Below are 12,924 nucleotides of genomic sequence, written 5' to 3'. Positions count from 1 at the left end.
CTGTACCTTTTTTCAATCTATTGTCTACTGTGTAGACTTTAAACACCAAACGGCTCTGGTTTGGAGAACTTTGAGGTCCTGTTGCTGACACTTCACACTCAGACTCTAAAATCATATTTGACCTATATTTAAAAACAAGCATCACAAAAGAGCCGTCAAAGGGCCCTTTGATGGACTTAATCTTAACCTCTTCTCTTCCCCTCTCTTATCTCCAGGATCCCGACTCAGGTCAGAGGATGTGGCTCCCCGGATCGTAGAACACCCGTCTGATCTGATCGTGTCCAAGGGTGAGCCGGCCACCTTAAACTGTAAGGCAGAGGGACGACCGACTCCGATGGTAGAATGGTACAAAGACGGGGAGCGCGTGGAGACGGATCGAGAGGACCCTCGATCCCACCGGATGCTCTTACCCAGCGGCTCCCTCTTCTTCCTGCGCATTGTTCACGGGAGGCGGAGCAAACCGGATGAAGGCGTCTATGTGTGTGTGGCGCGCAACTACCTGGGGGAGGCGGTCAGTCGCAATGCATCGCTGGAGGTGGCAAGTAAGTCTTTGATTTTTTGATGTTAAGACTTGGAGGCTCAGGAGTGTGAGTGTGTGATGGATCCATTGACAGAAACTGAATGCCGTTGAGTGCTAATGCAGGGAGGACACATGGGAATTGGAGGCAGAGGACATACTGTACAGTATTACATGAACATGTTACATACTACACTAAGGCCAAACCCCATATTTTATTTTTGCCCCTACTCTTTGTGTGTGAGAGTCCCTTTGTCCCTCAGAACAGAGGTCCAACAGGTAGTGGTTGAAATCTCCCCTTATAAAATGGGACAACTTTTCAGGACCCTGATATGTCATCAGTCGTGGGAGATTGATGATATTATTTAACAACGTGAAACAGTGTCAGAGTAAAGAGCGCTCACCTTGCATCAGAATCTGGGGACCACACTGAACACTGACCAGCGAAAAGAAAGAAGAAAAATGAACTGCGATTCTTGAAGGAACCTCAGCAGACTGTCACTGACTGATGATTCAAATGTCTGACTTTGTTGGGCAGCCCTAAATTTCACATTAGCTTGCTTCTTAGCTATTGAGACATCAGCATACTGAAGACAGTCTTACCCCGAGTGGTCACATATTGCTGCTTTGCTGTGGACTTTTGGGTCTTCATTACACTCTAGGTATCTGTGCTGGCACAGATGGTCAGGATCAGGGGAAGGAGGCACATGATCAGGTGTAGAAAAACATCACATGCAGACAGGAAGCTAACACCAGATTCCCTCATGAAAGTCCGGGGTTTGTTGGATCTGTCCATCGTGCCTCTGTCATGCTCCTTATATTACTGTCAGTGTTTCAACCGGATGCCTTCCTGCGTCATGTCATGCGGACATGACAGGTTCTGTCCGGCCGTGTTCTCATGTGACGCCGCCAATGCATGTATCATGCTTATCATAACAACTTGACCGGTTCTGTCCGGTTTCATTCTCAGCTGACGCTGTCCAGACGTGAAAGGTGTCTTTTGGCATTGGCGTCTTATGCAGTGAAGCCCTGCAATAGTGGTGTTATTTGATGACTTTGAAGTAACAACAGGCTGGCATATTGGTAGCATTTATTTTGTTGTTCTTACTATAAAGAAAGGAGCATAATGCAGCATTAAAATAAGATTGTGTGATAAGATCAGAATTTTTCAAATCTTTACTAACAAAGAAAATACATTTGTAGGCTTTTTGAGTATCCATCTTGCTGTTGATTTCTCATATCACTTGGTTTGGAGTGTACCTCTAAAAATTGAAGGGCCATGTTTTCTTATAACACAAAAGGATTGGGACACCCTTACCCTTGATGGAAATGTGCAAAACAGAGGGACAAGAGTTAAATGACAGGGACATTGAGTGCATTTGAATTGAGCCGAGCCTTAAGACAAAATATCAAGAATTCCCTTCGTCATGCTTATTAGTGTGTTTTCACTTGTAATCATTTTCATTGTGAAGTTTATGATGGTAGACTGAAATCCACAGGACTGTTTTAGAGGAAATGTTGAGTGTGTAGTGCAGAACAAGCCTGTATAGACCAGGAGAGACAGCAGCCCAGTGCTTGTCCACATATCAGGTGTCAGACATCATGTCTGGATTGTGTAGCTCCAGTTATAAAGACCAAATTAAATCCCAAATAAATTTCTCAGGTAATGTTAGCCGCACTATAACAGCAGAGCGTTGCAGAGGCAGCTTCAAATGGCTCTCTTATCATCGCCATCACTCGGCTGAGTTAACTTAAGACGCCAACCCTGACCTTGGTGTCAGATCTCTGCTCCCACCACCCCCATCCTCCTCTCTGGCCTCCGACATCGCGTCCTATCTTCTCTCGCTCCGGAGAGCCTGGCCTCTGTCGTGTTGTGACTGCGCCTCTGCGAGCGGGCCTGTTAATGCAGATGGATGACAGCTCGCTCTGCACACAGATAACAGTTGTCGCCACTGGACAGGAGAGCTAAAAAAAACTCTTGCGGGGAGGAGAGGAAAGGCCACTGCTGGTTGGCAACTTCTTTCCAGCAGATGTTAATTCCTTAAAATACAACAAACTCCTGTCAGATGGGTTTCCAACAGACACCCCATGTTTTTTTACCCTCCATAACAAGGCTGCTTGTGATCAGTGGCACTTTAATGAAATGCAGATAAGGCCAATTAAATCTAATTGCTGTTACCTTTAGTGTTAAAGTAACACTATGAAGTGTAACTTTGTTTTGACAGCAGCAGCATCAAGTGATTTCTAGAATCACTTTATATGAATATAAATAGAGTATATAGAGGACTAGTTTTTTGCTGAATCTAGCTTTTGTTTTGTTTAGGGCTGCACCTATCGATTATTTTTCTCTCCATCAATCTAACGTTTATTTTTTCAATTAGTCAACTAATCTAATGACTACTTTATTTATTATTCTAAAGATTTAGTTTTTATTTCTTGATTAATATAAAAATGAATTTATCCAAAAGTAAATCTTAAAACTTTTCTCATTAATATTTAAATAATTTTATTCCATCATCTTGTCTTAAAATACATGATAATTGCAGTAAATTTTAAAATCAATTTCCATGTCACTGCTGTGTTTAATAATAATTATTATGATAGACCATATTTTTCAGATGCCAGATCTGAAAAAAAATTCTGGACCTCAACCTCAAAAGCATCGCTGTGACACATTGCAGTGATACATTAATTAAAGCTCTTTCCCTGAACTGGAAAATCACTTTCTTTTCTTGAGTTCTTGATTATAACTTAAAATGGTTAAAAATTGATCTATTTAATCACTGGAGTAATATGAGGTTCAGATAAACACTGGCTAATGTGTGTTTGCACGAGTGTGTGACGAGGAAATTAACTGTAACGATTCACAGACTGTTATAGTGCTCTGTAGCGCTGGTTTAAGCTGTTTTCTCGCTCATGCATGGCTGTTAAAGTAACCAGAAAAAATAAAACGGCTGAATAACAACAATAGGTGATGCACTGTGTAAAGTTAGAAGCCGTGCCAAAAGTTTACATAACTACTACCAACAGAAACATGTTCTATGTGTTGATAATCCAAAAATACTCTTAAGTGAGGACAAAAAGGTAATCAGGACAGAGCTGTCTGCTGCCGTCGTGACAGAGTCTCCAGGATGCTTCCTCTTCAGTTGTCTGTGCAGAGAAGCTGCTCCCCTGTGATAAGTCATTTAAGCCACAGCTATAGGCACGTTTTGCAAATCGGCGTATGTCCATTCGATGATGTTGATTACGTGGATGAGTCACCCCAGCCCTGTCAGAAAATAATGTGACCTGTGTTTTTAAAATAGACTACAAATCAGGTGCTGTTGAATAAGTTATGTTATGGATAAAATCATTGAAAGTCCATGTGCATACCTAACGGAGAACTGAAATACTAAATCCAAAATGAACTTTTGCCTCCGTTAACCTCCCTTATCTACCATTTTAGGTCGAAATGAATCAGAACAGCAGCTTTTTCAGAAAGTAAAGATTTAAACCTTTCCACTAATCCCTTCACTCCAGCCTCTCCATCCTCATCATCCAACCTTAAAAACAGAAACCATCTCAGGAATTTCTCACTCCGCTAACACAAACCAGCTGAAAGCAGTAATACAATCTCCATTCCCAGTTAAAAATCAGTGAAACTCAAAACTTCAACACCTTACAGCCGGGCGTCATATTTTCCTGAAAGGCTCCAGCCCTTAACTTAATAATCAGGCTGAATTTCCCCTGACTGCCTCCACAGAAAAACAGCCCATGAATCATCCTCTTTCCTCCTGTAACAGCTGGGATGTGTGCAGTGTGCCCGTCACCTTTCCTAAAAGCAGTATGAAGAAGTACTTTTTACCTTTTTGCTCTGTTTTTTTCTTTCGTCAGCGTAGAGGCTGCGGGAGACTTGTGATATAAGCCGTATATGTTAAGCAAGCAGGTAGAATAGGCGGAGGTGTTGTGGATCAGGTTATAAAAAACAGTAAAAGAGTGGAGTAGTGACAGATGCTAGAATATTCTCACTCCCCATGAATAATCCCTAATGTGTTTTTCTGCTGTTTCTGCACACCGTGCTGGATTTAAGATCTCCTTTTAAGTTGTCTTTGCTGTTCTTTATTCATGACAGTATGATTGGCTTTAGTCAAAACTAGGACTGGACCCAAATATTCAGCTATTTGAGTATTTGGTAATTGGGTAGGTATTTGGTTTTCAATTTAGGCATTTGGATTTTTTTTGCAGAGGATGAATGCAATTTCAGTGTTTGTTATCCTGCTGCTGTGCCTGTAACACACACAGTGACAGGAATGATCATTTTACTCAACAGTTATTAACGGGTTTATTGACTAAGACACTTATCATTTCAGACACAGTATTTAACAGACTAATTTAGAACGCTGGGCACAGATTGTTGTAGCGATAGCTTTTGATCTTTTTTTACAAACTATAAAGTGCCACAACTGCTGACAAGCAGTCGGAGGCACACCGGGCTCTCTCTCACCTAACACTGAAGCTCTGTGGCGCACGGTGTCTCTCTTTCACCTGAAACACTGAAACTGTTGGGATCCCATCTCTCCCTCACCTCTCTCATCGTCACTCATTCTCAAAGCACAGGGTTTCTCCCCGTGTTCAGTGTGCTAAAATTAGTGTTTTTGTCAGTGGAGGTAGGTGGCTTTGATGAGAGCAGAGATCGTGAACTGAGGCCACTATCAGATTCCCCATCAGAACGGGCTGTCTGAGGTAACTGAAACCTGAGCAAATTGGATTTAAGACAACTTCAGAAGAAGTTCCCCAAAAATTAGCACAAAGTTTGTTAAAAAAAACCCCAACAAAAACCAAGTACAACAAAATTACCTGAAAATCAGAATGAAATAAAGTTGATAAAAGGCTAAGGAAATTAACTGAAAAAAATGCTTAAGAGATAATAGTAATTCTGCAACATAATTTTAAATACATAATTATGATAATTATAATCAGAATCAGAATACTTTATTGGGAAATTGTGGTTCATTGCAGTTGCTCTGATGCCAGCAAAGACAATTATAAGTTAAAAGGATTTGGAAATGCATTTTCCCTAGCATTTTTTAAAAAATAATCAAAATGTACTGTTTCATGCATTTGTCCCATGTATTTGAAATAAATCAAACCACTTTGCTCAGGATTCAAAGATTTACATTCTTGTAAAAGGCAACTGAACTCAGCACAAGAAAACTGATGTAGATCCAGGTTGTAAAGGGTTAAGCAGTGAATATACTCCAAATATTTCTGGTCTTGTTTCTCCAAACTGAGAGCATAACGACCGCCATCCTCTACACTCTGACTATAGATAAATACACCATGCACTTCCGAAAACTGGAACCATCCCTTTAAGATCTCACATACAGCTAGCTTTGTGATGTTACTCAGTCGCATGTTTGTAGTCAAAAGAGTTTGGTGTGTATTCTGAGCCTCTTGATTTTAATACCAGTGTCTTTCAGTGTGTGAGGCCCCGCAGCTGATGAGTTGATCTTTGTCTCTGTGTATTAAGCTCTCTGCTGCTCTCTCTCCTGATGCTGGGGTCCATCGGGAGGTGACATTCCCTGCAGCTGTCTGCAAACAGACACACGCACAGGGACTTAAACTTGGCACACAGCAGTTGTTCTGAAAAACAGTGGTAGAGGACAGTCTGCAAGTGTGTGTTTTACTTTTGCCTTCTTGCGTGCTTGTCTGCCTGCACAACCACACTAACACACTTTTGGAGTGTTGCCTCCGGAGAGCGAGAGAGAGAGGTTATATAGAACAAACAGTGGTCGGTGCCAAGGCCCAGGCAGTGCCAGCTCCTGCCAGCCCCCTCTGCATGGCACCAATGGGGCCGGAGATAAGGCCACAGGCGCATAAGCCGGCGCAGAGCTGCCAGGGGGCTCGGCGTGGCACCAGAGGAGGCGCAAGATGGCACTTTGTGGCATGGTGTCACTTTAGTCCCCAGCCTGTGACTTGGAAGCACTGGGGGCAAACTGAGAAGGAGCTGCATTGTGTATTGGTGTGTATATTTGGTATCAGGGTGGAAGCCAACACAGCGGGAAGGGTAGAAGGTTCAGGAGGTTTAACCCTTCACAGTCCATCTGCCGCAGGCTGAGAGGCAGGCAGGGTGATGGAGGCCACTGAGCTTCATTGTGGATGAACTGGCAAAATTTTGCTGACAAAAATACCTGACTGGAGAGTTTGTCTGAGACTTGTTTATTTTGTTGTGTTTCATTTCATATGTTAATCTCTTTGTGCGTGCACCGAAGGGGCCAAGAGCGCAGATCTGTTTGAAGTAGAGCTTCCACTACAGACAGCTTGTCTAGACATTTTCACATGTAGAACTGAAGCAGCAGTTGATAAACGAGTCCTTAGAGGTCAAACAAATGCAACAGCAGACACTCCATCATCCTAGCTGTATTTTGAAAGTGTGCAAAGTTATGGATTTCAGCTTTAAAGTGACACACCACCCGAAATCTATCACTTGAAGATCAAACACACTGTGCAGGCTTAAAGGTGGCTGTGAAAAGTTAGTAGATTCCTCACTGACAGAAAAGTTCTGCTGTAGTCAGCTTGAATACACCAATAGTATTAAAAGAAATATCTAAAAAGTGTTTCATGCAGTCTCTATGATCAATAATTTATAATCATCGGTTTCACAGCTCCCGTTGGATTTCCTGTTGTCAGTGTGGACAGAGGTTCTGTACCGTGTCAGGAATGGAGGACGGGTCAGTGACTGTAGTGGTGCCAATAGAAAGTCAAGAGATGACCAGATTAGGATTCGTCCCCAAGGCAGTCTGTTTAATAGTTTGGACTTTTCAGTTTAGACCAACATGTCAGACATGTCAACATCACCTTGACCTTTGTGACAAGTGTGAATAAAAAACACTCAAATTTCTCAATACTTTACCCACAAAATTACTATTCGTATACCAGCTACTCACCACTTTATGTTAAATTGGTTTTTATTGCAAGCCTCCACTGAGAACATAGAATCCAAAAAAGGTGAACTATGTTTTACACTGTTTTATATGTTTTCATTAAAATTCTCCCTGTAGAAGTGTGTAAAGATCATTTTTCCTGTGCAAACATTCATACTGACAATTAGGCACTCAATAATTCATAAGGAACGGTTCTGTTCAGTTACATCAGGGACAGTTTCACCTCATCATTAATGACAGGTTTGATAAATGGATGTTTGATGCATGACCTGTGAGAGTCTTTTCAAGCTCCGGTAGATGAAGTTTAACCTCAAATATGATGCAGCTGACAGGTTTGCTTATTTTTTAAACAAACATTGCACTGATGCCTCTGCACAGAAGTGTGTATTAATCCTTTGGAACCTGAGCAAATTGACTTGATTTCTTTCAAAAACATGGGAAGAGAGCAACGAGCAGCTTAAGAGGGAATGACCAATAAATTGAAAGAAATTCTCTGAAATTCCCTAGTTTTTAAAAATAATTTTCTAAATCTATTAATTTCTTGCAATACGCAAAACATTTCTCGCCAAGTTGCTCACTGTCTTTTCCCCCTATGTTTTGAGATAAAACAAACCAATTTGCTCTGAGTTCAAAAGTTTAAATACATGTGAAAGTTGTCTGAATGCAGCACAAGAAAAGTGATTTCTGTCCAGGTTTCAGAGGATTAAAGATTAAAGCTATAAACAAATGTGTCAAAGATGTAGGCTGAAATAAAAACACAACTTCAGCAAAGTTACCTAAATTCATATGTGCTGTAAGTGTAGCTGTCATCCTGCAGTAAGCCTTCGAAATCCTCTGTGATTTTCCTAACTGTACGTTCCATTATCTTGCATTAAGAACAGATCCCGCACCACGTTACTGAATATTTCCTTCCAAAATGTGTGTTTTGTGCCTCAATCCTATCCGATTTCACGCATTAAAAGAGATTCTTTGATCCTGAAAATGTGGCCCACAAAGTTATGTGCCAGGAGCAGAGGCCAATTCATGTCAGATGCATAAAAGTCAGTCAAGCACAATAGAGCTAACGGGCCAGACACCCCTGGGTGGGGATTTGACATTCAGAGTGACTCGCCCAAGCTCCTGGCGGCTGTTTCTTTGAGTGTTTTACACCTCTGACGTTTTTATTATGCCTGGTACGTCTCTAGCGCCTGGCTTTATGGCTCATGAATATTCACGCCAACAGGGGAGGGGCAGAGGTGCTTTTTCTAAGGTGCTGGGGGCGGAGTCAGAGACATTTCAAGTAATGCTGGCTGGGGTAACCTCTAAGGGTTTTAACCAACCCCGCCCCCCTTTTTTAAGGTTGTTTGGAGGTCAAGCCTTCAGTGTTTAAGGTGGCAGCTGCCTCCTGGAATTTAGGGAATAAACAGGTGAAGATGTGATCAAACTCCTGTCTTCCTGTGCTGTCGTGTGAATTTAATCTTTTGTATGTGTGTGTGTGTGTGTGCGCGCATCCTTAAGTCTTTGTAACGGCAGTCCGACCAACTTTCTCACCCGTGGTAATCCGAGACACCAGTGTGGGTGAAACAGCTGAACAGCACTGTCTCCACTTGGATCCTCCTTTCTCTTTCTGTCTCCTACTCTCTCTCTCACACACACACACACACCTGTCACACTGTTTGTGATCACTGAGCCCCCTGTGCAGAAAAATGGATTTCAGGGTTTATGCAGGGAAGGGAAAGGATTTTAGGGGAAGGTTGTGTTAGGGAAGAGTTATAGGAGAAGAGAGGTTGCAGGGCTCAGATAAAAGAGATAAAGTAGACCCCCACTCAGTCTTCTGTGCCCCGCTCCCTCTGCTGTCCGTGTCCCTGTTATTAACCTCAGTGGTCTGAAGCCATATGGGTCGTGATGGGAGCTTGGTGGTGCATGCAGTCATACGCAGTGGAGTGCAGTCACACTGATCTGTACATGTATACAGACTGTACAAGGACCTGCAGGGTGCAGCTAAGTGAGCGCTGACCTGCTGTCAGTTTCTGTAGACACCTGTTAGCATGATCAATCACAGCGTGAGTAAGGTCAGTGCTGCTCCAACCACCAGGTCAGTGTGTTTTAAATAGACTTTCCTTACCCCCATGCTGGGCTTTAAAGGAATACTTCACTGATTTTCAACCAGCTTTGCATCATAACAATGTGGATAGTATATGAGCTGTGGTAAACTTCCCTCCATCTAACCAGTGCGTAGATATCCCCTCAGCGAAAGTTTGCCTGCTCTTGGGGCTGTTGCTCAAACTTTAGGCTGTACTTCCACATTTTCTTACTGCCAACCAACTCTGCTGCCCTCATCTACAGACACAAAGAGTATAGCGTTGATCTGGAGACACACCCGCCCTTCTCTGGGTCTCTCAAACTCAGACTGAAATCAGACTGAACTGTAAAAAAAAGGCATGACAGCCGTGGCATGTAACACAACAGCGTCAGTTTGACATATAAAGTAGGTGCTGGCAGCACTTTATAAACAATAACAAAGGCATTTACATGGCTATAACAATCATTTATCATCTCTGTTACATGGCGGCTGATCTCATCCTCTGCTTAGGGGGTCAGGAGCTCATTGTTTTCACGATTTTTGGAAATTTATAGCTGCTAATCATCTTTGAGTTCGCGCTAACTGCTGCTAGCTGCTTTTTAAATCTCCCATGGCGGGTCACATGCATCACACATTTTTAAAATGTCATACTTATCTTGTCCATGGTCCTGTCCTGCCAGCTGTTCTTTTTATACAGCTGTTACTTATTGGTGTGCTGGCTTAAAGGCGAGACAACTCTGTCCCCCCATTCCCTGTTTGTATCTTATGTACAGAACACAGAAGAACAGCGCCATACTCCCGCCTTGAAGACAGTGTTAAAAGGGCTTTAGATGTAGACGTTAATGTTGGAGTGAAGCTTTTACCATCGAGACTAAATGCATCTCTTCCTATTTGCCGAAACTGAATAACTGTTTCTCAGTTTTTGAACCTGTTCTGTACGAGCTGCTTTTAGCCGTCGGCCTACTTTGCATGAGCTGATATTATCTGTTCAGCTATTAGAGACAGCTCATTTCATCTGTTTGTCTTTTGACCTATTGAGGATGAGCTGCTCTTGAGCCTGCCAGTCAAATGTTGGAAGACAGAGAGGCAGTTGACCTGCTGCAGCTCAAACCTGAAAATGAAATCTTAAGTGTTACTGTAATCACTGCATATGTATCTTTTACCTCTTTTAATAGTGTTAATTCTAGATGGCATCAAAGAGTAATCTTCACATTATTATTCATATTTGCAAACTTTATGAGTTCTGGCAGTAAGGAAGGATGGTTAGGTTCATATTAAAAAAAGTGATCTTTTTGCACTTATTCTGTCCTATTAAATAGCCATTGCTAACACCATGACAGGATGAGAAAAAGTAAATTTTTGGATTCTGTAAATGGTGTGAGTACACATCTGACATGTATGAGTTTCACATCCAGCCCTCCCTGCATCCCCCTGTGCATCCACAGGAGCATGACCATGTTCCCACCAGCTGTCTGGAGCCACTCAGATCAATTTTTCAAGACAACAACCGTTAAGTTTCATTTTCCAGTTACCTCCCACTCATATGCTTATACCAGTTGAGATATGTTGTGGACATCACAATATCTGAAACACCGTGCTTCGTCGTGTCCGTTCCTCACCATGGATGAGTTTGTGTGGATTTGTATTCTGCACAGTGAGCAAAGAGTGAGTGATAGAGAAACACCAGCTCTATCAGCTCTCACACTGAGCTCCTCAGCTCTGACCTTCTCAGCTGTCTGATGATAACAAGCTCTCCTCTCTGTATTTGTGTGTTTGTATGTGTGTGAGCACTAAGGTGTGTTCATGCTTCACTAATGGGATTGCAGGTCCCAGCCTTGTGGAGGACAGAGCCAGTGGCCATTCTGGTCTTAAAAGAAGGGGATCAGATGGCCGAAGTGAGGCCGAGGGCCTCTGGCTTATCCCCCTCTGTATGATCTGGCCGTCTGCTGGCCACCGAGCCAGAGCCACCAGCCAAACCCTCCTCCAGAGGATAGCCATGAATTAATTAGACCATACTAAGGGCGAGCGCCACCATTGACCAGCGTGTGTGTGTGTGTGTGTGTGTGTGTGTGTGTGTGTGTGTGTGTGTGTGTGTGTGTGTGTGTGTGTGTGTGTGTATGTGTCATAAAGGGTCAGTAGGACAAAAGCAGAAGGATGGGGGTGGTTCATGGGGGGAGGAGGCGTTGACAACAGGTGGTGTGAGGAAGAGCTTTAACCCCCCCGCCTTTAACGACAGTGTGGCTCAGGGGCCACGGGGGCCGTGGAGAACAATAAAGGCCCCTTGCTCCAACTGTTGTGTCCAATCACTCCCCATTATCTCTCCGAGCTGCTCATCACAGGCGCTGCGCTGTGCTGCCAGACTCACCAGTTCCTCTGTGATAAATGACTTTCCTTATTGGTTGTTTCCTGGGTTTCTTCCCACGTACTGAGTCTTCTAATGTATATGTCTTTTTATGTACTCATACATGTATGCACATACTGGGGGTGGACACATGGAGAGCAGCAAATCTGGTGAATACATACAGTATGGATGCACCATGAGTTTTAAAAGCAACAGACATCGCATAGACTTGTTGTAAAGTTGTATTTAACACTAAGTATGTTGGCCTGATGTTAGAAAAAGTCAAATGATTGTGTTAGTCTGACTAAAACTGGACTTTTATAATACATGTAAACATGTTAATCCTGTTTCATGCATGCGCCTCAACCGGACCTGAACTGACTGAGGTGTTCTGAGCGTGCTCCATAGTCCCCGCGCTGGGCTTTGACCTGGACATTGAACAGCACAAATAAGTAAAAGAAAGCCGGGAAAAACAAACGGGAAGAAAACAAAAGAAGATGAAGATACTGAGTAAAGCGTTTGAATATGTATGAAATGTACAGCGCTGAAAAGTTGTCCGTGTTTTCACAGTCCAACATGTAACCCGTTTGCTGCTTAATCTATTTTCTGAATACTTGAATGCATTTTCATGTTTTTTTTTCCTAGAGTATCTTGACTAAGATTGTAGTTAATTGAGAGTCATTAGTCATAGTCTTACAGGATGCAAATGACCCCCTGTTAGGGCTCTTTGAGCCAACAATAGCCCTCTAGCAAAACTACACAAGTGGCTGTGTGGTGTGAGAGTGTGCTTCAGGGTGCAGATTAAGAGAAAGAAAAACAAGCCAGGAAGTCCAGTTGGAAGCCTGATGAGAAACAAAGACTCTGCACAGCAGTTTCTACAGCTTTTGGGCAGAATCTGAAATGGAAAGTTATCAGCAATTATTTGCTGTTTTGTCTCAGTGTTGGTCAGACACACATGCTGTAAGGTATGCATTATGTAATTTGTACTTGCCTTTAGTTGATTTGTGCAGGGGCCAATTCCTTTCCCTAGACTTCTCTGCTTTTTTGAGCCTCTGCAGCAGTGCCCCAATGCAGCAGCCTC

At 42.8% G+C, this 12,924-nt stretch overlaps 1 protein-coding gene across 6 annotated transcripts in view; it reads left to right on the top strand.

Moving 5' to 3' along the window:
* robo3 (roundabout, axon guidance receptor, homolog 3 (Drosophila)) overlaps positions 1 to 12,924 on the top strand; it is a 221,239-nt gene that overhangs the window by 119,561 nt on the left and 88,754 nt on the right. For all 6 annotated transcript variants that reach the window (XM_088088607.1, XM_088088606.1, XM_088088605.1 and 3 more), the window contains exon 2: positions 216 to 542. In XM_088088607.1, the coding sequence (XP_087944733.1) occupies positions 216 to 542 (327 nt within the window). The remainder of the gene's footprint in view (positions 1 to 215; positions 543 to 12,924) is intronic.

This window comes from Plectropomus leopardus, chromosome 15, assembly GCF_026936395.1.
Source record: "Plectropomus leopardus strain MGB_pleo_1.0 chromosome 15, ASM2693639v1, whole genome shotgun sequence".
NCBI classification, from domain to species: domain Eukaryota; kingdom Metazoa; phylum Chordata; class Actinopteri; order Perciformes; family Serranidae; genus Plectropomus; species Plectropomus leopardus.
This window is presented reverse-complemented; position numbering and strand designations above follow the sequence as displayed.